At 43.5% G+C, this 24,372-nt stretch overlaps 1 protein-coding gene and 1 non-coding gene across 2 annotated transcripts in view; both read left to right on the top strand.

Annotated features, from left to right (window-relative positions):
- Nucleotides 1–24,372, top strand: part of LOC126157560 (uncharacterized) — a 203,785-nt gene that overhangs the window by 75,885 nt on the left and 103,528 nt on the right. Inside the window, exons 2-3 of the mRNA XM_049916383.1 lie at nucleotides 565–666; nucleotides 7,804–7,962. Coding sequence (XP_049772340.1) covers nucleotides 565–666; nucleotides 7,804–7,962 — 261 coding nt within the window. The remainder of the gene's footprint in view (nucleotides 1–564; nucleotides 667–7,803; nucleotides 7,963–24,372) is intronic.
- Nucleotides 24,166–24,242, top strand: Trnas-cga (transfer RNA serine (anticodon CGA)). Its single transcript has one exon. It is a non-coding gene; the product is annotated as a tRNA-Ser (tRNA).

The following is a 24,372-nucleotide window of genomic DNA, read 5'->3' as shown; positions in this document are numbered from 1 at the left end:
ATTTGCGGAAGAGTTGCACTTCTGTCACATTGAACGATTCTCTTCAGTTGTCGTTGGTCCCGTTCTTGCAGGATCTTTTTACGGAGATTTGATATTTTACCGGATTCCTGATATTCATGGTACACTCGCGAAATGGTCGTACGGGAAAATCCCCACTTCACCGCTATCTCAGAAATGCTGTGTCCCATCACTCGTGCGCCGACATAACACCACATTCAAACTCACTTAACTCTTGATAACCTCCCACAGTAGCAGCAGTAACCGATCCATCAACTGCGCCCGACGCTTGTTGTCTTACATAGGAGTTGTCGACCGCAGCGCCATGTTCTGCCCCTTTAAATTTCTCCGTATTTGAATACGCATGTCTATACCAGTTTCTTCGGTGCTTCAGTGTACTCCAGTATTCACAAACACGCCTCGATGTAGCTGACAGCGGCGCCATCGCTGGTGCCTGGAGTGTACAGAGGTGGTGGGCGCGAGCAGCTGAGCTGCAGCGAGTGCTGTACTGTGCTGTGCTGTGCTGTGCTGTGCTGTAGCGAGCCATTGTGTTGTTGTGTGTCGCAGCCGCGGCCATGACGTGGCCGCCGCCCCCGCTGCTGCTGTCACTGCTGGTGCTGCTGGCGACCTCGGCCAGCGCCCGCTTCGTCTCCACGCACGACGTCACCCGTAAGTACCGCCGCCTTACCTGTGTTTGCAACAAGTAGCAGCAAAGCATTAATAACGTTACACACTATCTGATCAAAAGTATCCGCACCTACTACTGGACATTAATACGGAGTGTGTCCGCCCTTCTCTTTCATAATGGGTTGAGCTCTGCTGGGGACACTTTCAGTGAGGTGTCTGGATGTCTGTGGAGAAATGGCAGCCGATTCTTCCTCAAGATCCTAGACCAGAGGAGGTAGTGATGTTGGACACCGAGATATGGAGTGAAGTCGACGTTCTGGCACATCCCACAGCAGTTCCATTGGGTTCAGGTCGGGACTTGAGCAAGGCAGTTCATTTCAGAAATGTTACTGTCCATAAACCATTGCTTCACAACAATTTGAAGCCATTTTGACTATTTTTCGACTGTGACTGTCTCAAGAAATATGTAAAGGTTTTTTTTTTAAATTACCGCTACCAGTCACAAACTTAGTCAAGTATTGTATTACTTATTTATTTAGCGACATGTTTCGAGGGAATACTTCATCTTCAAGCTAAATGACATTACAAAAAGAACTTTACAATAAGGTCATACTGATGTTACACAGTCTTTTCGTAAATGCTGCGATCATCCTGTGGAAGAAGAGAAAACTTAGTAAGAGGCGATGTCACTTTGGAAGCTGGACTGATGTTTGCACGAAAATGTTTTGTAACGGTCACTCACTTTGTTCTTCTGGCGTGGCAGTCTCGTTGTGCAGTCTCGTCTGACACGCCAGAAGAACGAAGTGAGTGACCGTTACAAAACATTTTCGTTCAAACATCAGTCCAGCTTCCAAAGTGACATCGCCTCTTACTAAGTTTTCTCTTCTTCCACAGGATGATCGCAGCATTTACGAAAAGACTATGTAACATCAGTATGACCTTATTGTAAAGTTCTTTTTGTAATGCCATTTGGGTTTGTGACTGGTAGCGGTAATTTTTTTTAAACCTTTACTTATTCAAACAATCATTGTCTTCAATCTGTTTCTCTGCTGTATGCAGTAACAATGCATATCGTCCTGTATTTGGCTTTTTCTTACGTGCAATAAGTAAACCACACTCTAACCACGAAAAAGACCCCCGTGCCGTTACACCACCTCTGCCATACTTCAGCGTTGGCACTGAACATCGTGGCACGTAACGTTCCCCAGTTTTTCACCACACAAAAAGCCTTTCATAGCATGGCCACAGGATGTAGCGTGATTCATCACTCGAAACCACTCCTTTCCAGTTATTCAGTGCCCAAGCATCACTTGGGAGTGGCTACAGAAATGAGTTGCTTATGAGGGACTTCTCGACCATTGTATCCCATTCATTTTAAGCCCCTACTCACAGTCACTGTGCTGATTGGACCTCTACAGCGCTGTGGAACTCATTAGCGACTTCTTCAGATGTCATGTGGTTATTTACAACCACGCTCCGAAGTGTTCCTTTCCAAAGGCTACCTGGTCTTGGTTTAGCTGTGGTTGTTCCTTCACAGTCACATCACCAACAACTGACAATCTACATGGACTGATTTATAGGGGTTTAAAAGTCCGCGATGGATTTGTTACTCAAGTGACATCCGATGATTCGAAGTCATCCCTCTCTCCTGTTGTTACTGCTTCTCTACTCACAAGAGAATACTCTCCGCCTGCGTTTATACTGGTGGATCCACCTCCCGTGACATCTAGTGGACAACTCCGCATTACGTAGGGGTGTGCGTATATTTTAGATCAGATAGTGTACAGTTTCACTAGCGTAGGACACTACCAACAACTGCAATAAAGTACAGAGCTGGTCTGCAAGTGCTGGCTGCAAGCAGTCCATTCACTTTTACGTACTACCATAGATTAGTGGCTACACAAAGCCACGAGGCTCTCAACAACCTGGTGCGCTGCCGCGCTTGTACCAACAAACCTGTGTGTCAATGAAATCCGGCCCAATATTTATGTAATCTTATCAACTTTAACGCTTTTCCCACATACCTTGCCACATCAGGGTTTCCCTTCCCTCTCCACCTTTCGCTGCTCTTTTCCCACTTTACACCATGGCCTGGCCTAGAAGCCACTCCGATTCTTCATTTCTTTCTCCTATCATAAACACCCTCTCCCCACTCCTCACTAAGGTATCGTTCTTTATGTATCACAAGAAAATTAGTTCCTTTCTTTAGACCCAAACACCACTACCCTACAAGAAGTACAAGCTTCTCTCACTTAAACATGTCCTTTCCCACTGAAGTTTCTTCTAATTTTTAGTTAATTTGCAAATCAATTTTTTAAGATCTTCCTTCTTCTTTCTGGCATCGCTCTCTATTTAAAAACGAGAATAAAAGTCAACTATGAGACTTTTAATATTATAAAAGAAAATCGCTTTTAACAATTCTAGAAACATGTCGAAACTTTTCCCCTATTAAACATGTTGTACCGCTCCGTGTATTTCAAAACCATTTGGCTGAAGTATGGGATTTTTGTACCGCTAACAGTACACTACCCATTCATTTGGAACAAGGAGGCCAGAACAATGTTGAAGGGAGAAAAGCTCGGACAGTTATCTCGCAGCCAACTACAAATAGCTAGCAAACGCTACACAGATACGTCATAAAAATACGGAAAGTAAGAGATGACCGACCTCCTGACATTCAGATCTAAAGAGACCTTTGGAAACTGTAATTAGAGTTACGTCTGAGAGGAAAAAAATGATCTCCTTAAATAACGATATAAACATGTTAACGAAAACAAAGTTAAATGTTTTAATTCCTTGTACAAGGCAAAGTTCTATACTGCGTAGGTAACAGGTGACTTCTTTAGAAGTGCTAAAAAGTAAAGACTAAACATGCTGTTATCGTGCTAAGAAATGAGGTTCTGAAGGATCTTCAAAAACTCCATCAAATTCTTTGTAAGCCTTGAAAATCCGTAAGAGAACAGATTATGTTGACAGCTACAGGAGGTGAACAAAAATATGGAAACACCAAAAATGTAACACATTACCGTGCCTAATACAGTGTAACAAACCCGTTGGCAAACAAAACTGCTTCCGATCGTCTCGTAATGGATAAATAAAAGTACTGTACAGTTTTCAAGAGAATCGTATATCACTCTTACTGCAGAATAGTGACAAGTTCAGGTAACGATGGCAGATGCGGCTAACGATGGCGGACCCTTCTCTCCGAAGCAGTCCACAAACGCTCAATAATATTGAGATCCTGGTGACTGTGGTGAGCAGGGGAGATGCGACAGATCATCCTTGTGCTCACAAAATTAGTCATGGACGACTTGAGCTGTATGAATAGGAGCCCTGTCGTCTTGTAACACACCATTGTAGAATAAACATTTTAACAACCATGCGGCCCATGGAATACCATCGTATGGCTGCCCCAATCATCATCGAGCCAGAGCCATATTTCGCTCTGGAATGTAAACTCGTCTAGAAGTTGGAAACAGTGTGAAACAAAACTCATCCGACCAAATAACATTTTTCCATTGTTCCATAGTCCATGTTTTGTGGCTTCAGCACCACGTTTTACTTTTATGGGCATTCTGGAATTTCAACTCGCCCTATAATTCCGTGCTTATAGAGCTCCCTTCGTTTTTTTTTTTTTTTTTTTTTTTTTTTTTTTTTTTTTTTTTTTTTTTTTTACAGTCGATCACGAACACTCAATGCACACTTTCGTTCGTGTTGTGACTTAATGGATGATATTTTTCCGTTTTGCATGTATGCGGCATAAATCTTCGATATGGTGCCCTTTGGAACATGAAGCACATTGGTTACCTGGGCTGCGGAAGCACCCGCTAAACGAGCACCAAGAACTCACTTAGCTCCGACATGATGCATTCACAACTACAGAGAACACTGTTATGACTACGACTGATATTTGCAACGTCTTCTTCTTTTTCCTCCTCTTCTTCTTCTTCTTCACGTCATGACTTAGGCACTGTGCCTGTTCCGTCTTCGTTTTCCACTGCCACCTCACTCTGAGTCTTCCTGAGTCCCTCCATCTTGGCTGGTAAAGCATGGTCAGACGTGAGATTCTCTCTGTACTCATGTTTTGTAGGTGATGTTTCCATAATGTTTTGTTTTGTTCGATCTTTCCATCAATATTACAAATACCTAGTTCATCACGAATATCTTCATTTCTTATACAGTCTTCCCTATTAACACCTCTCACTTTCCTAATAAATCTCACTTCTGCTGCTTATTGTTAACTTGTTTTAGGGATCCATTACTTACTTCCCTATAGCAAAACAGGTGTAGCCATGGTTTTCTAAAATTTTAATTTTTCTTCCTTCTATGTTTGGTTCTGAAAGGTTTTGGATATCATTCCGCATATTGACTGATATTTGGTAATCTTATTTTTTATGTCATTGTGCAAGTCACAGCTTACGTCCTAAGAAATTAAAGTAGGAGATCTCTATAAATTTCGCAATTGTTTCTTTGACCCTTTTTTTAGAAAAAAAACTGATCTCACTTCAGATATTTCAAGAATTTGGGATCTGCCACCAGTGCCAACATTTATTAAGTAAATTTGCTAAATTAAAATCACAAATGTGGCCCGTATATTTTAAAAGTTCCATATTAATACCATCTGCTCCTTATCCTTTCCTGTATTTCATGGCTTTTAAACTACTTGCAGTTCTTCTATTGTGACTGAATCCACCATACTATTATAGGACCTGATCCCCTCCTCCTCCTCCTCCTCCTCCAAATCAGGATCTTATATTTGCCACAATTTTTTAAAAATTCTTTCCACTTATCTTCGCTAGACATATTTAGTTCCACAGTCTTTTTCTCCGTTCTACCGAGCGAGGTGGCGAAGTGGTTAGCACACTGGACACGCATACGGGAGGACGACGGTTCAGTTCCGCGTCCGGCCATTCCGTGATTTCCCTAAATCGCTCCAAGCAAATGCCGGGATGGTTCCTTTGAAAGGGCACGTCCGACTTCCATCCTCGTCCTTCCCTAATCCGATGAGACCGATGACCTCGCTGTTTGGTCTCTTCCCCCAAACAACCCAACCCAACCTTTCTCCGTTCTGCTTGAGTGTTTCATTATAGTTTTATAGGCAAAAGTTTGCTCCGTGTACATCCTGTTCTACTTTAGTTATAACTACTTTGCAACGTATTGAGGATCAAATACAACAGCGAAATCTACAGACTTGGCTATCATCTGCATCTACACTATTGACCATTAAAATTGCTACACCACGAAGAAATGCAGATGATAAACAAGTATTCATTGGACAAATATATTATAGTAGAACTGACATGTGATTACAATTTCACCCAATTTGGATTCATAGATCCTGAGAAATCAGTACCCAGAACAACCACCTCTGGCCGTAATAACGGTCTTGATACGCCTGGGCATTGAGTCAAACAGAGCTTGGATGGCTTGTACAGGTACAGGTGCCCATGCAGCTTCAGCACGATACCACAGTTCATCGAGAGCGGTGACTGGCGTATTGTGACGAGCCAGTTGCTCGGCCACCATTGACCAGACGTTTTAAATTGGTGAGAGATCTGGAGAATGTGTTGGCCAGGACAGTAGTCAACGATTTTCTGTATCCAGAAAGGCCTGTACAGGACCTGCAACATGCGGTCGTGCATTATCCTGCTGAAATGTAGGGTTTCGCAGGGATCGAATGAAGGGTAGAGCCACGGGTCGTAATACATCTGAACTGTATCGTCCACTGTTCAACGTGCCGTCAATGCGAACAAGAGGTGACCGAGACGTGTAACCAATAGCACCCCATACTATCACGCCGGGTGATACGCCAGTATGACGATGACGAATACACGCTTCCAATGTGCGTTCACCGCGATGTCGCCAAACGCGGATCCGACCATCATGATGCTGTAAGCAGAACCTGGATTCATCCGAAAAAACGACGTTTTGCCATTCGTGCACCCAGTTTCGTCGTTGAGTACACCATAGCAGGCGCTCCTATCTGTGAGGCAGCGTCAAGGGTAACTGCAGCCATGGTCTCCGAGCTGACAGTCCATCCTGCTGCAAACGTCGTCGAACTGTTCGTGCAGATAGTTGTTGTCTTGCAAACGCCCTCATCTGTTGACTCAGGGATCGAGACGTGGCTGCACGATCCGTTACAGCCATGCGGATAAAATGCCTGTCATCTCGACTGCTAGTGATACGAGGCCGTTGAGATCCAGCACAGGGTTCTGTATTACCCTACTGAACCCACCGATTCCATATTCTGCTAACAGTCATTGGCTCTCGACCAACCCGAGGAGCAATGTCGCGATACGATAAACCGCAATCGCGATAGGCTACAATCCGACCTTTATCAAAGTCGGAAACGTGATGGTAGGCATTTCTCCTCCTTACACGAGGCATCACAACAACGTTTCACCAGGCAACGGCGGTCAACTGCTGTTTGTGTATGAGAAATCGGTTGGAAGCTTTCCTCATGTCAGCACGTTGTAGGCGTCGCCACTGGCGCCAACCTTGTGTGAATGCTCTGAAAAGCTAATCATTTGTATATCACAGCATCTTCTTCCTGTCGGTTAAATTTCGCGTCTGTAGCACGTCATCTTCGTGGTGTAGCAATTTTAATGGCCAGTAATGTATGTTCAAGCACGCATTTTTCGTCGTTGGTTGGTTTGGGGAAGGAGACCAGACAGCGTGGTCATCGGTCTCATCAGATAAGGGAAGGATTTGGAAGGAAGTCGGCCGTGCCCTTTTAGAGGAACCATCCCGGCATTTGCCTGGAGTGATTTAGGGAAATCACGGAAAACCTAAATCAGGATGGCCGGACGCGGGATTGAACCGTCGTCCTCCCGAATGCGAGTCCAGTGTCTAACCACTGCGCCACCCCGCTCGGTTTTTCGTCGTGAATTCATATTTTTGTCCACACCCTGAATTTAAACAAACTACCGGGAGAAAGGGGTAGCAGTTTAAAGGTCAACAGTGGATCAAATGTAAAAAGAGGAAGAATCATTCCTTTCTGTACACATAAAATTATCTTGAAACTGCACCTGGACAAATGTATTACGTAGCCACGCGGGACCAACGATGTAGTTGAGCACGCACTGTATGTTCCTGAAACCTGTGTCTATATCAGTGGCACGTTGCACAGTGGATGGTTGGTTGGGCGCTTGTAACAGCCGGCGCTGTGTGTGTCCGCAGCGTGCGCCGTGGAGGCGCTGGCGCCGTCGGACAAGGCGCTGCTCTGCTACTACGAGGGCCGGCTGTCCGTCTACCAGCTGGACCCCTGCCTCTGCACGCACATCGTCTTCAAGGACGCCGCCGTCGTCTCCGACAACTTCGGGCTCAAGATCGTCTCTGGTGAGTACACTGATCGACATTCCAAGTTGCAGCAATGCCACAACAGTAGCTGCACAGGCCTTCTTTTACTACAAAACATACCGTAACACTACAGCATGCAGCCGCCCGACAACAGAGAATAAGCGTAAGAGAGCTTTCTCTAGATCTTTCCATGTTGTCGCTGTCGCCACAGACAGATGTTTAATTTTGGCATTATCATCAGTCTTTTCACATGTTCCGGTTCCTCATTGGCATGTTAAAGTTTCAGTGCTCAGGATGTCCTTTGTCCGCTTCTCGGGAAGCCCAGTAATGAGGCTGTCATGTCGCTTTCTTTCAGTCCGTTGGAATTATTTCTGGGTTTCTTAACGACGTTAGCTCCATTTAATCTAAAGAAACCTAACCCCTCTTCCATACAGAGTTTACTTCTTCCGATATAATGTAGAAAAACTTACAATTAATAGCAGCTCTCTTACTTTTAATCCGTCTTGATTGCAAAATGTTTATTCATATGACCGGTTTCGGTTCCTCTAGAACCATCTTCAGATCTGATATTTCGGTTACAGGAGTAACCCGTCCAAAGACAGCAACTTTCACATGCTGCTTCACATCTAGTTGCTGTGTTTGGACTGGTTACTCCTGTAACCGAAATATCAGATCTGAAGATGGTTCTAGAGAACCTGAAATCGGTCATATGAATAAACATTTTGCAATCAAGACGGATTAAAAGTGACATTCTAAAATAACTGATTGCGTCTATCCTATCAGACATTATGTCTGTTTTTGCAATAGCAGCTCTCTTTAAACGTGGATAAATGAAGATAGAAGCTATAACATAGACAAAGAAACGTGTAGCATAAAATTGGTCGTGAACATGACAAAGAATCGTGTAATATAAAATTTGTCGTGAACTTGACGTATAAATATATAGGGGTAACACTACGGAGTGATATGAAACAGGACGATGACGCAAAATCAGTATCAGATAATGCCGATGGAAGACTTGTGTTTGTTGGAAGGATACTGGGATATTCAAGATAGTAGTGCGACGAGTTCTAGAATATTGATCCAAAGTTTGGATTCCTTATCAAATAGGTATATCAACAGTCATCGTACGAATTCAGGATAGCCATTGTTGTAATGTAGCAGAAATGCCCGAGGAAGTCAAACTGGAGTCCTTGGATGAAGTACGACGTAGGTTTCACGAAATCCTGTAGGTTAAATAAAGGAAAACTGTATTCGAAGAACACTAAGACCGTTTTGCTATCACCATCGTACGAGGGCGTGCTGAATTTCAATGCTTCCGATTTTTTATGTAATAACTCTTTTTAAATAAAACAAACGTATTAACATTATCCTAGTAAAAGAAACTCAAATAGAAAATGATACAAATAATGCCTTCGGAAAAGTTATTGATTGATTTTCTGCGAATGGGCTTGCTCTGAACTTTGGAAGAACACAGTTTTCTACTGCAAGGAGTACAGTTCCTTCGATAAATATAACGGATCAACGGAAGTCAGTAGCCACGGTAGAGCATACTAAGTTTTTGCGCGTACATATAAATGAGAATCTTAATTGGAAAATTCATATTTTGGATCTCCTAAAGCGACTAAGTTCAGCAGCTTTTGGAATCAGAATAATTGCTAATTTTGAGGATATAGAAACTAGCAAGCTAATATAATTTGCATACTTCCACTCTCTGATGTCATACAGGAAAATATTTTGGGGTAACTCAACACTTCGGCAAAAAGTACTCACTGCTCAAAAGAAAGTGGTTAGGATAATGTGTGGGGGTCGTAGTCGCACATCTTGTAGACATCTGTTTAAAAGGTTAGGAATTATCACAATAGCCTCACAGTACATTTGCTCAGTAATAAAATTTGTTCTCAAAGACATGGACCAGTTTAAAAACAGTGAAATTCATAATTATAGTACTGGAAGAAAGAAAGATTTACACTGTCCTCTACTTAACCTATCTTTGGCACAGAAAGGGATAAAGTATGCTGCTGTAAAACTTTTCGCTAAATTATCAGATGAAACAAAATGTCTGACAGACAGCAGTAATAGTTTTAAAAATAAATTAAGTCGTATCCTTGACCACTCCTTCTATACCATAGATGAATTCTTCAATAGGAATAAATAAATTATAGGTATTATATATGCAATTTGTGTCATTTAAGGGTATGGGTTAGGTAATAAAAATTTTAAGCTTAAAAAAACCCTTGATTCACGTGTGCATTTCTTACGCACTTGACACATTCCACATATAGGCATCAAGCGTTGTGAAGTTTGATACACAGCCCGATATGGCAAGCTTTCTCTGTAGCATTCCGATCTTCCCGGACAAACAGGCACAGTCGCTACTTCACTCACATTATTAGAGCCGTAAGGTTCCCAGCTGGCGGTGCAACTGGATCGCACGCTGCCACACCACAGGGCACGCTGCGGATGCTTCGACCTTGTACGTCCTCTGCGCCTGTTGTGTAGGCCGCACGCTTCATACTATGGTCTCGCTCTCCAACTGTCTCTCTCTCTCTCTCTCTCTCTCTCTCTCTCTCCCCTCTCTCTCTCTCTCTCTTTATGGCAATGGAGATTCCTCTTCAGACAAACAACATATACACATATTACTAAATTAAAGTCCTCAACCACGTTTTCCTGTCTGTATGTGAAGGATAATCTCAGAAATTGCTGTAGGGATTTTGATACGGTTATCACTAATAGAATAGTTCACGAGGAACGTTTGCGTGTGTAATTTGTGATTATACTGGAGTGCAAAACTTGACAACGAATGTAACTTTTGCATGATGTCCCACTGCCAAGGACATATATCGATGAATCTTGGACCAAAGAACTGCTACAGTATAGTACAGAAGGTAATTGGAAGGAAAACCTCATGAGACGACCATATTCGACAAGGTTCCCGCCTGCATTACGTTTTCCCGCCTCTCACCGTATGAGGGTACGTTCAACATTATCGAACATTTCAGTTTTGTTGGCCCAGGTGTGGAAAAGCAGTACGTTGCGTGAGCGTACTGACTTTCAAATTTTCGAACACGCTTCACGCACCAGTAAACGTTATTCTGAAACTGTACTCCTTCCCCACGTGGCACATGACTTCAGTTTTCACACAAAATTAAAAACCATATCCTGCGTTTTTTAATGTCCGGGGCACCATTATAAATCGCAGTGACTTTAGTGTAGTTATTGTCTTCGAATAAAAGTGTCATTTCTGTTCGTCTCATTGCGTATTTACTTTATTTAACTTACGTACTATACTGTAGCAGTTCTTTTTATGTATGCTACATGTTACTTGGTTCAAGAACCAATCGATTTTATACTGGTAGAAGAAAGATACAGGAATGGAATCAAGAAGGTGCACACATTACCAGGTGCAGATATTAATAGTGACCACAACTTACTTATGGAAGAAATAGAAATAAGAATGAAAAAACTGAAAAAGGCGACAATGGTGAAGAAGTGGGATTTAGAGAAGATAAGGTCCAACAAAGAACAAATTACAGAAATGCTGTCTCGGGACTTTCTAAACACATTACGAGACAAAGAAGCACCTGATAATGCCAACGAGTACTGGAATATGCTGAAAGAAGGAATCATTAAAGCAGGACAGCAAAATATAGGATATGTAAAAGGGAAAAGGTCAAAAAAACCATGGGTCACACAAGAAATGATTTCCAAGATGGAGGAGAGAAGAAAATTGAAAAACAAGAACACTGAAGATGCAAGAAAGATATACCGAAGGTTAAATAACGAACTGCGAAGAGAAACAGAGCAGGCTAGGAAAAAATGGCTAAAAGAGGAATGTGATGAAATTGAAGAACTGGACAGGAAGGGAAGATACGACTTACTATACAACAGAGTAAAGACTATGACATGGGAACAAAACAGAGCAGGAAGTGCTACTATGGAAATTTTGAGTAAAGACGAAGAGGTAGTGTACAAAGATCGTGACGATGTCCTCCAGAGATGGGAAGAATATATAAAAGAGCTATATGACACAAATAGCAAACCAGAAACTCTGGAACTTGAATCACACAACAGTGTAAGTGATGAAGAGAAAGGACCGACCATCATAATGGAAGAAGTAAAGTCTGCCATTGCTGCAATGAACAATGGCAAAGCAGTAGGTACAGATAAAATACCGGGAGAAATACTAAAATGCTTGAACCACAATGGAATAAGAGAAATATTGAGGTTATGTAATAAAATATGACAGTGGTGAATGGCCTGAGGACTTTTTGACAACAGTAATGATTCCATTACCGAAAAAACAAGGAACCAAGAAATGCAGCGAGCACAGGACAATCAGCCTCATTTCACATGCAGCCAAAGTGATGTTAAGAATAATTAATAAAAGACTTGAAAAAGTAATAGAGGAGAATCTTGGCGAGGAGCAGTTTGGCTTTAGACGGAATACGGGCACCAGGGATGCAATAGGGCTCCTACGAATCTTGGGAGAAAGGTTTATTGAAAAAGGAAGAGACCTATATATGTGCTTCATCGATTTAGAAAAGGCATTTGACAATGTGGTTTGGGACAAGCTGGCGACTATTATGAGGGAAAAGAGAGTGGAATGGAAAACCAGAAGATTATACCTTAATCAAAAAGTTTCAGTTAAAGTGAGAGGAGAAAGTACGAACTGGATCAGACTAGGAAAAGGAGTAAGACAAGGATGCTGTTTATCACCTACTCTTTTCAACCTGTACTTGGAAAATATGATTGACCAATGCTCATTAGATGACAAAGGAGTAGAAATTGGAGGAAGAAGAGTAGGGTACTTGAGATTTGCTGATGACATGGTCCTTCTAGCCACAGGGGAAAAAGAATTACAGGATTTGGTGGACACCATTGCAACTAACGGAAAAAAATGGAATGAAAATTAACACAAATAAAACAAAAGTATTGGCAATAGAAGGAAATAAGGAAATAAAAATTGTGCTGAATGGAGAAACACTAGAACAGGTTAAAAATTGGAAGTATCTTGGAAGCAGGATAGACACCGACTGGAAGTGCACCACAGAGATTAAAACAAGGATAGCAATGGCAAAAGAGGCGTTTTATAAGAAAAGGAGAATCTTCTGCAGCGGTCTGGACAGAGAACTCAGAAAGAGACTCATAAAATGTCTTGTATGGAGTGTTCTTCTATATTGCGCTGAAACATGGACTATGAGGAAAAAAGACAGAGAAAGGCTGGAGGCTTTTGAGATCTGGACATGGCGGAAGATGGAAAGGATAAGTTGGATGGACAGAGTAAACAATGAAGAGGTACTGAGAAGAGTGGGAGAGAAAAGACAGTTACTAGATGTAATAAAGAGAAGAAAAAGAAATTGGATTGGGCATATATTAAGGAAGAATGACGGACTGATAAAAACAGTTTTAGAAGGTTATGTAGAAGGGAAAAGGAAGCGAGGAAGGAAGAGATTCCAGATACTGGATGACATGATGGACGGTACAACTTACAGCAGCCTTAAGAAGGAAGCAATGGATCGCAGAAAATGGAGAGGCAAAGGATCTGCTAATATAGCAGATAACTGATGATGATGACATGTTAGTTGGCTGTGACACATCATGCAAAAGTTTTGCACACTAGTGTATTTTCAACCTAGGGTCGATACATTGTAAGGTGGATGTACACATCGACAGATTAGCCGTAAATGAAACATTGTATGTGACTCTCGGTGCTTGACGGAAGCTTACCGAGTTTTATATTCATTTTGGTCTACGGGTTTGCCGGTGTGAGGTGTCACAGCGGTAAGACGCTGGAACCAACTTCGAGAGGAGGTCGGTTCAAGTCTGCGGCCGGTCATACAAATTTAGCTATTCCGCAGTTTCGCTAAATCACTCGAGGCAGTTCCAAGATGGGCCCTTAGAGAAACACAGGGCCGATTTCCTTCTTCACCTGTCCATTGTCCAAGCTCGTAATCCGTCCCAAATAACCTAGTTAGTTGTTACTTAGTTACGTGTTGCATAGATCATGCAATAAACGTTGTGTTTCGGAACATATCAACAAACAAATATAGAATACATATTTTTAAGAAAGTTAAAAATTAAAAATATACATATGACCATGTGATGGCCATTTACAGATTTTTCTTGTGTAAATGATTAATTAGTCCTCTTCAAGAATTCCTCTATGTTATAGAAGGAGTTGTTAAGGAGAAACATTTGTAATCTACCTTCGAAAACCCTTCTGCTATCTGTCAGACTTTTTATTTCTGTGGATAGACTATCAAACAGTTGTATAGTTGCACATTTCACTTCTTTCTATGGCAAACTTAGGCGCTTCAGTCTGGAACTGCGCGACCGCTGCGGTCGCAGGTTCGAATCCTGCCTCGGGCATGGATGTTTGTGATGTACTTAGGTTAGTTAGGTTTAAGTAGTTCGAAGTTCTAGGGGACTGATGGCCTCAGATGTTAAGTCCCATAGGGCTCAGAGCCATTTGAACCATTTTATGGCAAACTTAGGTTCATTAAAGGATAATGCCGTTCATTTTTGCTTCTAGTGTTGTACTTGTGAATATCTCTGTTACTCTAAGAATCAGATGGACTGTTGAGTGCAAGTTTCTTAAGTAAATAAATGTCCTGTGAGGCTCTGGTTAGTAATATTAAAAGAAACTTTTTGCCTACCTGAAGGGTAACCGTAGAATAAAATTCCAGAAGACATCAATGAATGAAAATATGAGAAATATGTTAATTTACTGACTTCTGTATCCCCAAACTTGCCAATTATTATTATTGTTATTATTCTTATGGCAAAAGTAGCTGAGCCTGAACATGTCTACTACTCGTATATGGTTTTTATAGTTTAAGTTTTGATCGATATGCACCACTGACAACTTAGAACTTTCTACTCTGTTTATTATTTATCGTTTGAATACTAGGTTAATGGGAAATGGGACATATTTGGCAGCACAGATTTGTACGAGATTTGTTTATTGAAATTTGTGGAAAATCAGTCAATAACTTCTAGAGAAACATCATTTACTATTTTCGCTGTTGATGCTTCTTTGCTGAGCCTCACGACGATGCTCGTATCATCTTCAAACAGAACTAAAACTGCCTCCTGATCCGAATAAAACGACGGATCACTAACATACAGCAAGAACACTACCGGCTAATGACCGAACTCTGTGAGACTCTATTGTAATTTCTCCGCATGTAGGTGATGGGACTCCTCTTTGTATTATTCGAACCACGTATTCCTTAAAAACATAACTTATCTGACAGTATATTATGAATGACACAATCAAATACCTTCCATAAACCACAGAAGATACCCATTGGTGAAGTTTTATTATTTAAACGTTTTATTATGTGCTCAGTAAATTAAAGAGATGTCTCAGTAAACTGACTCTGTGATTGGCTAAGCATCCCGTGGTTGTCCGTTGAAAGTTACCGTAAGACAGTGGACAGGTGACCCAATAATGACTGAATAATGTAGGTAAAGAGGTAAAAATTGACATACATTTTTAAAATGACAAGGTGCTTAATTGAAAACAAAAAAGCGCACAAAATGTCCAACAGACGCTGTTTCATATGATGTTACATCAATAATTAGGCATAATAGTTGACTGTTGTTCTTTATAGCAAATGCTCAACATGTCGGACGTCATTAATCAACAATACCTGTAGTCGATGCACAATGCTGTGAACAGCACTGTACAGCATATCAGTCGTCGGATGTTGTGTTTTAGCATCTGTAATGTGGTCGGACGACCGCAGTAGCCTTGGGACTTAGGTAGCCTCCACAACCAATAATCACACGGATTGAGGTCTGGGGACCTGGGAGACCAAGTATGACGGAAGTGGCGATTCAGATCGCGGCCTTTACCAAACGATGTGTGCAAGAGGTCTTTGACACTTGTAGCAATATGCGGTGGAGCGCCATCCAGCATAAAAGTCGTACCTTCTAGCAGGTGTTTATTAGTCAGGCGAGGAATCATACAATTCTGTAAAATGTCGATGTAACTCGCACCCGTCACGCTGACGGTTTGAAAAGCAGCATCCCGCTATTCTTCGAAGAAAAAGTATCCGTTCACGTTTGGTGTGGTAAATGAACACCACACCGTGACTTTCTCGTCATGCAATGGGGTTTCCACGACAGTTCTAGGATTTTTGGTAGCCCATATTCTGCAATTATGGATATTGACAGATCCTTGGAGTATGAAATGGGCATCGTCGGTCCACAACACGTTAGACAACCGATTGTCATATTCTCCTATTTTCTGAAGTGTCCACGCCGCAAATGGGTCCGCGTCGCAAAATCGGCGGCTAACAGTTCGTGATGACTCTGGAATTTGCACGGATATCCCTGGATGATACGCCTTAGTACTCTCCAAACAGTAGTGGGTGGAATGCTGGTGCGAGGTGAGACTTCAGGAACGCTGAATTCACCATGCGGAAATGAACGCGCTATAGTCCACATTTCTTCCTGAACTGTTCGAGCAGCAGCAGTAGCACCTGTGTCTGGTCGCCCACTACGGGGCCCATCGAAAATGGTTCAAATGCCTCTAAGCGCTATGGGACTCAGCATCTGAGGTCACCAGTCCCCTAGATTTAGAACTACTTAAACCTAACTAACCTAAGGACATCACACACATCCATGCCCGAGGCAGGATTCGAACCTACGACCGTAGCAGCAGCGAGGCTCCGGACTGAAGCGCCTAGAACCGATCGGCCACAATCCATGGCTTTGAACTTGATTATCATTTTTTTCGTAGCGACACTTGTCACGGGATCTATGGCGATAGGATCGTAAAGCTGCAGTAGCGGATTCTCCATTCCGATATTAAAGATTCAGTAACAGTGCCTTTTCTGGTAAAGTCTACATGTAGCCATTGCTGGCGCACCTGACTCCCTCTGTCACAGCTACACCGTTGCTGTCCAGCACCATTTTTTGGCCTGGTTTTGAACTTATTTTTGCTGTCAATTACACCCCATCTCCATGTCATTCAAGACGTGTGTTATTCCATGAATCAGTGCATTTTTAAATGTTAAGGGACTTTCGGGTCACCCAGTACACGACGGAAATAGCACATAATTGAAGGCGCTTTCCTGTCCTATATGATTACTGGTCTTTGATCCTCAGTCCGGCCACCTCTCCTACAAGGAAAACCCGAGAATAAAACCGGTGCACGCGCTGAAGGCCGCGGACGATGTGGTCGAAAAAACCGGACCACAACCGCACCCCGTTCGGGGTCACGCCGAGGAGTCCCCTTGCGCAACCCCATTTCGCAATCGGGCGCTAATGGAGGAGAGAAAGCAGCGGCGGCGACAATTTATAGAGTTTGGCTGTCGTCCACTTCAGCCGGCTGGGTGGGGCGGCGCGGGCCAGGGCGTTGTCGGCGCGTCGCGAGTGTCCGGCGCGGCTTTCTCCGGCCGGACCGTGGCGCTCCCCGGCGGCCCCGGCCACGCCCAGACAGCCCGCCCACGCGCCACGCCACGCCACGCACTCTGCCCCGGCCCCGTAATGAAGTACCTGTCCGCAGTACAGACGTGACAACCCGGGCCGCACTTTCTCCGCGTCTCCTCGCGGACAGTATTACCTCACCAAAACACTGGACCGGTCCGGGGGCGAGTGGACACCTGCTGGAACCGACACCGTCGGCGCAGTTCACTTGTCTGGGTTCGTTGCCTCGTGTACTGTCTAAGTAGCGGTGCCACTGAACCGGAAAGTAGCTGGCTGACATGGAGATCGTCGTCGCAGTAATCTGACCAACGAAGGGAGAGACGAGGTGACGTGGTTTCTACTCCTGATTGGACTCTGCACTAATGCTCTGCAGAATGCACAATCTTCATCTACATCATACTCTGTAAGCCACCTAATGGTGTGTAGCGGAGGGTACTTTCAGTACCACTATTTGAACCCTCCAACTCTGCTCCACTCGCGAATAGTGCGTGGGAAGAATGATTGTTAGTAAGCCTCTGTATTGGCTCTAATTTCTCGAATTTTCTCCTCGTGGTCAATACTCGAGATGTATGTGAGGTAAGTAATATGTTGTCCAAGTCCTCCTGAAAAGTGCTGTCTCGAAATTTCAATAGTAACTCTCTTCGGGATGCACAACGCCTCTCTTGTAACGTCTGCCAGTGGAGTTTGTTTAGCATCTCCATAACGCTCTCTCGCCAGCTAAACAATCCCGTGACAAACGCGCAGCTCTTCGTTTGATCTTCTGTATCTCCTCTGTCAGTCCTCCCTGATAAGGATCCCAAATAAATGAACAATACTAAAAACGGGGCGAACAAGCACCTTGTAAGCCACTTCTTTCGTGGATGAGTTATAATCACCACTTATAATGTTCGAGGGTCCATTTTTTACACTGAAGTGAGTTAGTGCAGCAGCCAGATTAACAGGTTGCTATTCCTGGTGTGAATACTGATTTGTTTTCAAATAATGGGCTTTATTTCAGTCGTGTGTTCCAGTTCCTGGTTTGTAATCTCTATAGTCAAGCGTCTGACGTATGCTAGTGTACTGGTCGTTGTAATAAATCTGGGAATATTCGTAATTTCGTCCCTCTCGCAGTTCGTGTTCTGGAGCTCTTATTAAAAGTGGATCTTCTTTACTATTTATAAAGATTATAGCAATTTTTAGACTGGGAAACTTAAGCAGTGGGATAAAGGGCTCATGCAACAAGGCAGTGAAGAAGAGAATGGGTTTCAAACGTTCAAGCATTTGATTTAAAATGCCACGACCAATGTTGAAAGAATATTATAGAAACAACTAGGCAGAAAAAGGACCTATCTCGCAAGAAAAGTGAGATATCTCTTGCTCATCATAGAAAGCCTAAGAAAACCAAGGCATTTAAGAGAAAATCCTCTGACTCCAGTGAAAGTGACTACCTGTACGTCAACTGAAAACAAAGGTTGTGATAAAGATAAAGCTGTCTTTGATAATCTTTAATCATCCAATATTAACGAAGAGAAATGAATATGTAGCTCGAAATGCCTTTTTTACCATCACGAAACATGCTCTTTATGCGTTCTCAAAATGGACTTGTAGTCCGGGGTGATAGGTTACAGTACAGCATCACCGGTCTATTGCGGTCTAACTGTGTTGGTGAGCCAGTAAATTTCCACTGTGCAGTGACTGCGTCACTGCAATTCACTTTGGAGGTGTGGCGGTGGGACTCGTGGTCCCGTACCACCCTCTGACGGTGATAATACTACATGTGTCAGGCAGAATTTATTGCCTAACATGTGCAGGTGAAGGTGTGGCGGTGGGACTTATAGTCCCGTACCGTGGGTGTGTGACTGCTCTTTATGTCAAATACTGACTATAATATAACAAGCTAGTGTAAATTGCCTGCGAGAAGACAGTAAATTAACGAATATACAGCGTGACCGAAAAATCTGTTAACTTTTGAAAATGCACTGGTTCAGACTAATGTAGGTAGAGAGGTAAAACTTGACACATAGTTGTTTCAATACCAGAAACGAGAGCAAAAACAGGCCAAAAGAAGCTGGAGCGACGAAGCACCCCAGTGTGCGTCAAGAACAACAACTGAAGAGTTTGGGCTACCGAAAATCCTAGAACTCTTGTGGAAAGCAATAGCATAACAAGATCAAATGGTTTAAATGGCTCTGGGCACTACGGGACTTAACGTCTGAGGTCATCAGTCGTATAGACTTATGACTACTTATACCTAACTAACCTAAGGACATCACACACATCCATGCCCGAGGCAGGATTCGAAACTGCGACCGTAGCAGCAGCGCGGGCCTAGAACCGCTCAGACACAATGGCCGGCAGCATAATTGAGAGTCACGGTGTTGTGTGGACTTACCACATCAGTCGCGGCCGGACCGTTTTCCTTCGGTGAAATGCGGGGCGCTGCTTTTCACACTGTGAGGGTGACCTATCTCTCTGACGTCGATCTGTTGTAGAATTTTAGAACATGTCTTTTGCTCGAGTATCATGTCGTTTTTGGAAACTCAGAATCTACTATGTAGGAATCAACATGGATTCCGGAAACAGCGATCGTGTGAAACCCAACTCGCTTTATTTGTTCATGAAACCCAGAAAATATTAGATACAGGCTCCCAGGTAGATGCCATTTTCCTTGACTTCCGGAAGGCGTTCGATACAGTTCCGCACTGTCGCCTGATAAACAAAGTAAGAGCCTACGGAATATCAGACCAGCTGTGTGGCTGGATTGAAGAGTTTTTAGCAAACAGAACACAGCATGTTGTTCTCAATGGAGAGACATCTACAGACGTTAAAGTAACCTCTGGCGTGCCACAGGGGAGTGTTATGGGACCATTGCTTTTCACAATATATATAAATGACCTAGTAGATATTGTCGGAAGTTCCATGCGGCTTTTCGCGGATGATGCTGTAGTATACAGAGAAGTTGCAGCATTAGAAAATTGTAGCGAAATGCAGGAAGATCTGCAGCGGATAGGCACTTGGTGCAGGGAGTGGCAACTGACCCTTAACATAGACAAATGTAATGTATTGCGAATACATAGAAAGAAGGATCCTTTATTGTATGATTATATGATAGCGGAACAAACACTGGTAGCAGTTACTTCTGTAAAATATCTGGGAGTATGCGTGCGGAACGATTTGAAGTGGAATGATCATATAAAATTAATTGTTGGTAAGGCGGGTACCAGGTTGAGATTCATTGGGAGAGTCCTTAGAAAATGTAGTCCATCAACAAAGGAGGTGGCTTACAAAACACTCGTTCGACCTATACTTGAGTATTGCTCATCAGTGTGGGATCCGTACCAGATCGGGTTGACGGAGGAGATAGAGAAGATCCAAAGAAGAGCGGCGCGTTTCGTCACAGGGTTATTTGGTAACCGTGATAGCGTTACGGAGATGTTTAACAAACTCAAGTGGCAGACTCTGCAAGAGAGGCGCTCTGCATCGCGGTGTAGCTTGCTCGCCAGGTTTCGAGAGGGTGCGTTTCTGGATGAGGTATCGAATATATTGCTTCCCCCTACTTATACGTCCCGAGGAGATCACGAATGTAAAATTAGAGAGATTAGAGCGCGCACAGAGGCTTTCAGACAGTCGTTCTTCCCGCGAACCATACGCGACTGGAACAGGAAAGGGAGATAATGACAGTGGCACGTAAAGTGCCCTCCGCCACACACCGTTGGGTGGCTTGCGGAGTATAAATGTAGATGTAGATGTAGATGTGACGGGTGCGAGATACGCCGATATGTTACAAAATCGCATCATCTCTACCTTGGCTGATAAACACCTGCTTGAGGGAACAACTTTTATGCAGGATGGCGCTCCATCCCACATTTCAACACGTGTGAAAAATCTCTTGCGCATATCGTTTGGTGAGGATCGCTTGTTAAGCCACCGCTTCCGTCACGCTTGGCCTTCCAGGTCCACAGACCATAATCCGTGTCCTGAAGAAGCAATATCTCACCATACGTACTGACCTGCTGCACAGTTCTGTTCACAAATTTGTTCCTCGACTACAGGTATTATTTATGAATAACGACCAACATGCTGAGCATTCATTATAAAGAACATTGTTTTTGCTAGCCGCGTGGGATTAGCCGAGCGGTCCAAGGCGCTGCAGTCATGGACTGTGCGGCTGGTCCCGGCGGAGGTTCGAGTCCTCTCTCGGGCATGGATGTCTGTGTTTGTCCTTAGGATAATTTAGATTAAGTAGCGTGTAAGCTTAGGAACTGATGACCTTAGTAGTTAATTCCCATAAGATTTCACACACATTTGAACATCTTTGTCTTTGCTAAAATCAATTGTTATGCTGCTTATCGCTTTTGTATCACATGCAGCGCCATCTGTTGGTCATTTTGTGTATTTTTTTATCGCAATAAAACCCCATGTCATTTCAAGCATGTGTATCAATTTTTATCTCTCAAGTATTGAATTTTCAAGTGTTAACGGACTTTTGAGACACCCTGTATATCTACCAATTTTTTAGACTAGTCCATAATCTTTTATGGCTTATACAGGTCCTAACCTATTAAATTGAAAAAATTTGGGTCCCCTTCTTTATGCCTGGGGCAAATAATTTCTGTTTGTGTTAGTCAAAATCGTGAGTTTTTTCGAAAGCGAGTAGGCTAACATACGAGATTCTCTTAAATGTGTACACGAATAACTATTTTAGTATGTAAATTGGTCTTAATGCTTGTCTGACTTTTCCAATTGTAGTACCATTTTTTCTGAGAAAATAATTTATTTCTTCTCATCTAAATAACTCGTGACCACCAATTCTGTGACAACTAATTGGAATCAGGGCATAATGACACAAAAATTTACTCTAACACCATTTTTTTCTGAAAGCGAGATGCTCCTATAGCCTCAAATTTGTGGGAAGATATAGCCAACGACACATATTACGATACACACTGACGTGACGAAAGTCATGGGATAGCGACATGCAAATATACAGATGGCGGTAGTATCGCGCACACAAGGTATAAAAGGGCTGTGCATTGGCGGAGCTGCCATTTGTACTCAGGTGATTCATGTAAAAAGGTTTACGACGTGTTGAAATGAAATGAGCGTATGGCAGCATTGGCCGGGAGACCCCATTCGCGGAAGTTCGGCTGCCAAGTGCAAGTCTTACTTCAGTTGACGCCACATGGGGCGACTTGCGCGCTGGTGATGAGGATTAAATGATGATAAAGACAACACAACAGCCAGGCACCCAGCAGAGAAAATCTCCAAACCAGCCGGGAATCGAACCCGGGCCCGCTTGTATGAGAGGCGAGCACGTTTCCACCAAGCTAAGCAGGCGGACTTCGACGTGATTATGTCCACACGATGGGAATTAGCAGACTTTGAACGCGGAGTAGTAATTGAAGCTACACGTGTGGAACATTCCATTGAGGAAACCTTTAGGGAATTTAATATTCCGTGATCCACAGTGTCAAGAGAGTGCCGAGAATACCAAATTTCAGGCATCACCTCTCACCACGAACATCGGAGTGGCAGACGGCCTTCGCTTAACGATAGGAATTAGCGGCGTTTGCGTGGAGTTGTCAGTGCTAACAGACAATCAGTACTGCATGAAATCAATGTGGGATGTACGACGACCGTATCCATTAGGGCAGTGCTGCGAAATTTGGAGTTAATGGGCCGTGGCAGCAGACGAGTGACGCAAGTGGCTTTGTTAACAGCACGACATCGCCTGCAGTGCCTGCCCTGGGCTCTTGATCATATCGGTTGGACCCTAGACGACTGGGAAAGCATGGCTTTGTCAGATGAGTCCAGATTTCAGTTGGTAAGAGCTTCTTATTTACTGGTGTCCAGAACATAACATACATATATAGCCGATAGACAGCAATTTACAAACAATATAAGTACATGATTAAATTCCATATGACATCCAAAATCCCGCCGTTTGGCGATAACCAGATCGTCCATAGGGGATGGGTCAGGGAGGTTTCTACAGTTGAGCAGGTGTTGATGATCTTGCTGCTCGCCACATTTGCGTAGTTCATCGCCTGGGGAGAAACCCCATTTCTTCAAATACACCAGTTCCTAGCCTGTTGAGGACCCTCCATGTTTTATATGAGAGGTGACATCCTTTAGCAAGCTCTTCTTTAGTGTTGTTCCAGTATCTCTCTGATGGTGAGTTACGCCAAAGCTGTATTCGACGCTATGCAGGTGACGTTAAAAGTGATTCTGAGAATGAGATTTTCACTCTGCAGCGGAGTGTATGTTGATATGAAACTTCCTGACAGATTAAAACTGTATGCCGGACCGAGACTCGAACTCGGGACCTTTGCCTTTCGCGGGCAAGTGGTTCAAAATGGTATAAATGGCTCTGAGCACTATGCGACTTAACTTCTGAGGTCATCAGTCGCCTAGAACTTAGAACTAATTAAACCTAACTAACCGAAGGACATCACACCCATCCATGCCCGAGGTAAGATTCGAACCTGCGACCGTAGCGGTCACGCTGTTCCAGACTGAAGCGCCTAGAACCGCTCGGCCAAACCGGCCGGCGCGGCAAGTGCTCTACCAACTGAGCTATCCAAGCACGACTCACGCCCTGTCTCACAGCTTTACTTCTGCCAGTATTTCGTCTCCTACCTTCCAAACTTTACAGAAGCTCTCCTGTGAACCTAGCAGAAGTGTGGCTAAGCCATGTCTCCGGAATATCCTTTCTTTCAGAAGTGCTAGTTCCGCTACGTTCGCAGGAGAGCTTCTGTAAAGTTTGGAAGGTAGGAGACGAGGTACTGGCAGAAGTAAAGCTGTGAGGACGGGGCGTGAGTCGTGCTTCGGTAGCTCAGTTGGTAGAGCAGTTGCCCGCGAAAGGCAAAGGTCCCGAGTTCGAGTCTCGGTCCGGCACACAGTTTTATCTGGCAGGAAGTTTCAAAAGTGGTTCGGTTGTTGGCAGGGTTCTAGCTGGGCGCAGACACCCGAAGCCATGGACCCAAGCTGTCAATAAGGCACTGGGCCGCCTGAGATGTATTTACATGG

Source organism: Schistocerca cancellata, chromosome 2, assembly GCF_023864275.1.
Source record: "Schistocerca cancellata isolate TAMUIC-IGC-003103 chromosome 2, iqSchCanc2.1, whole genome shotgun sequence".
Lineage (NCBI taxonomy): Eukaryota > Metazoa > Arthropoda > Insecta > Orthoptera > Acrididae > Schistocerca > Schistocerca cancellata.
The sequence above is the reverse complement of the archived record's forward strand: the minus strand, read 5'-3'. Positions and strand labels throughout refer to the sequence as shown.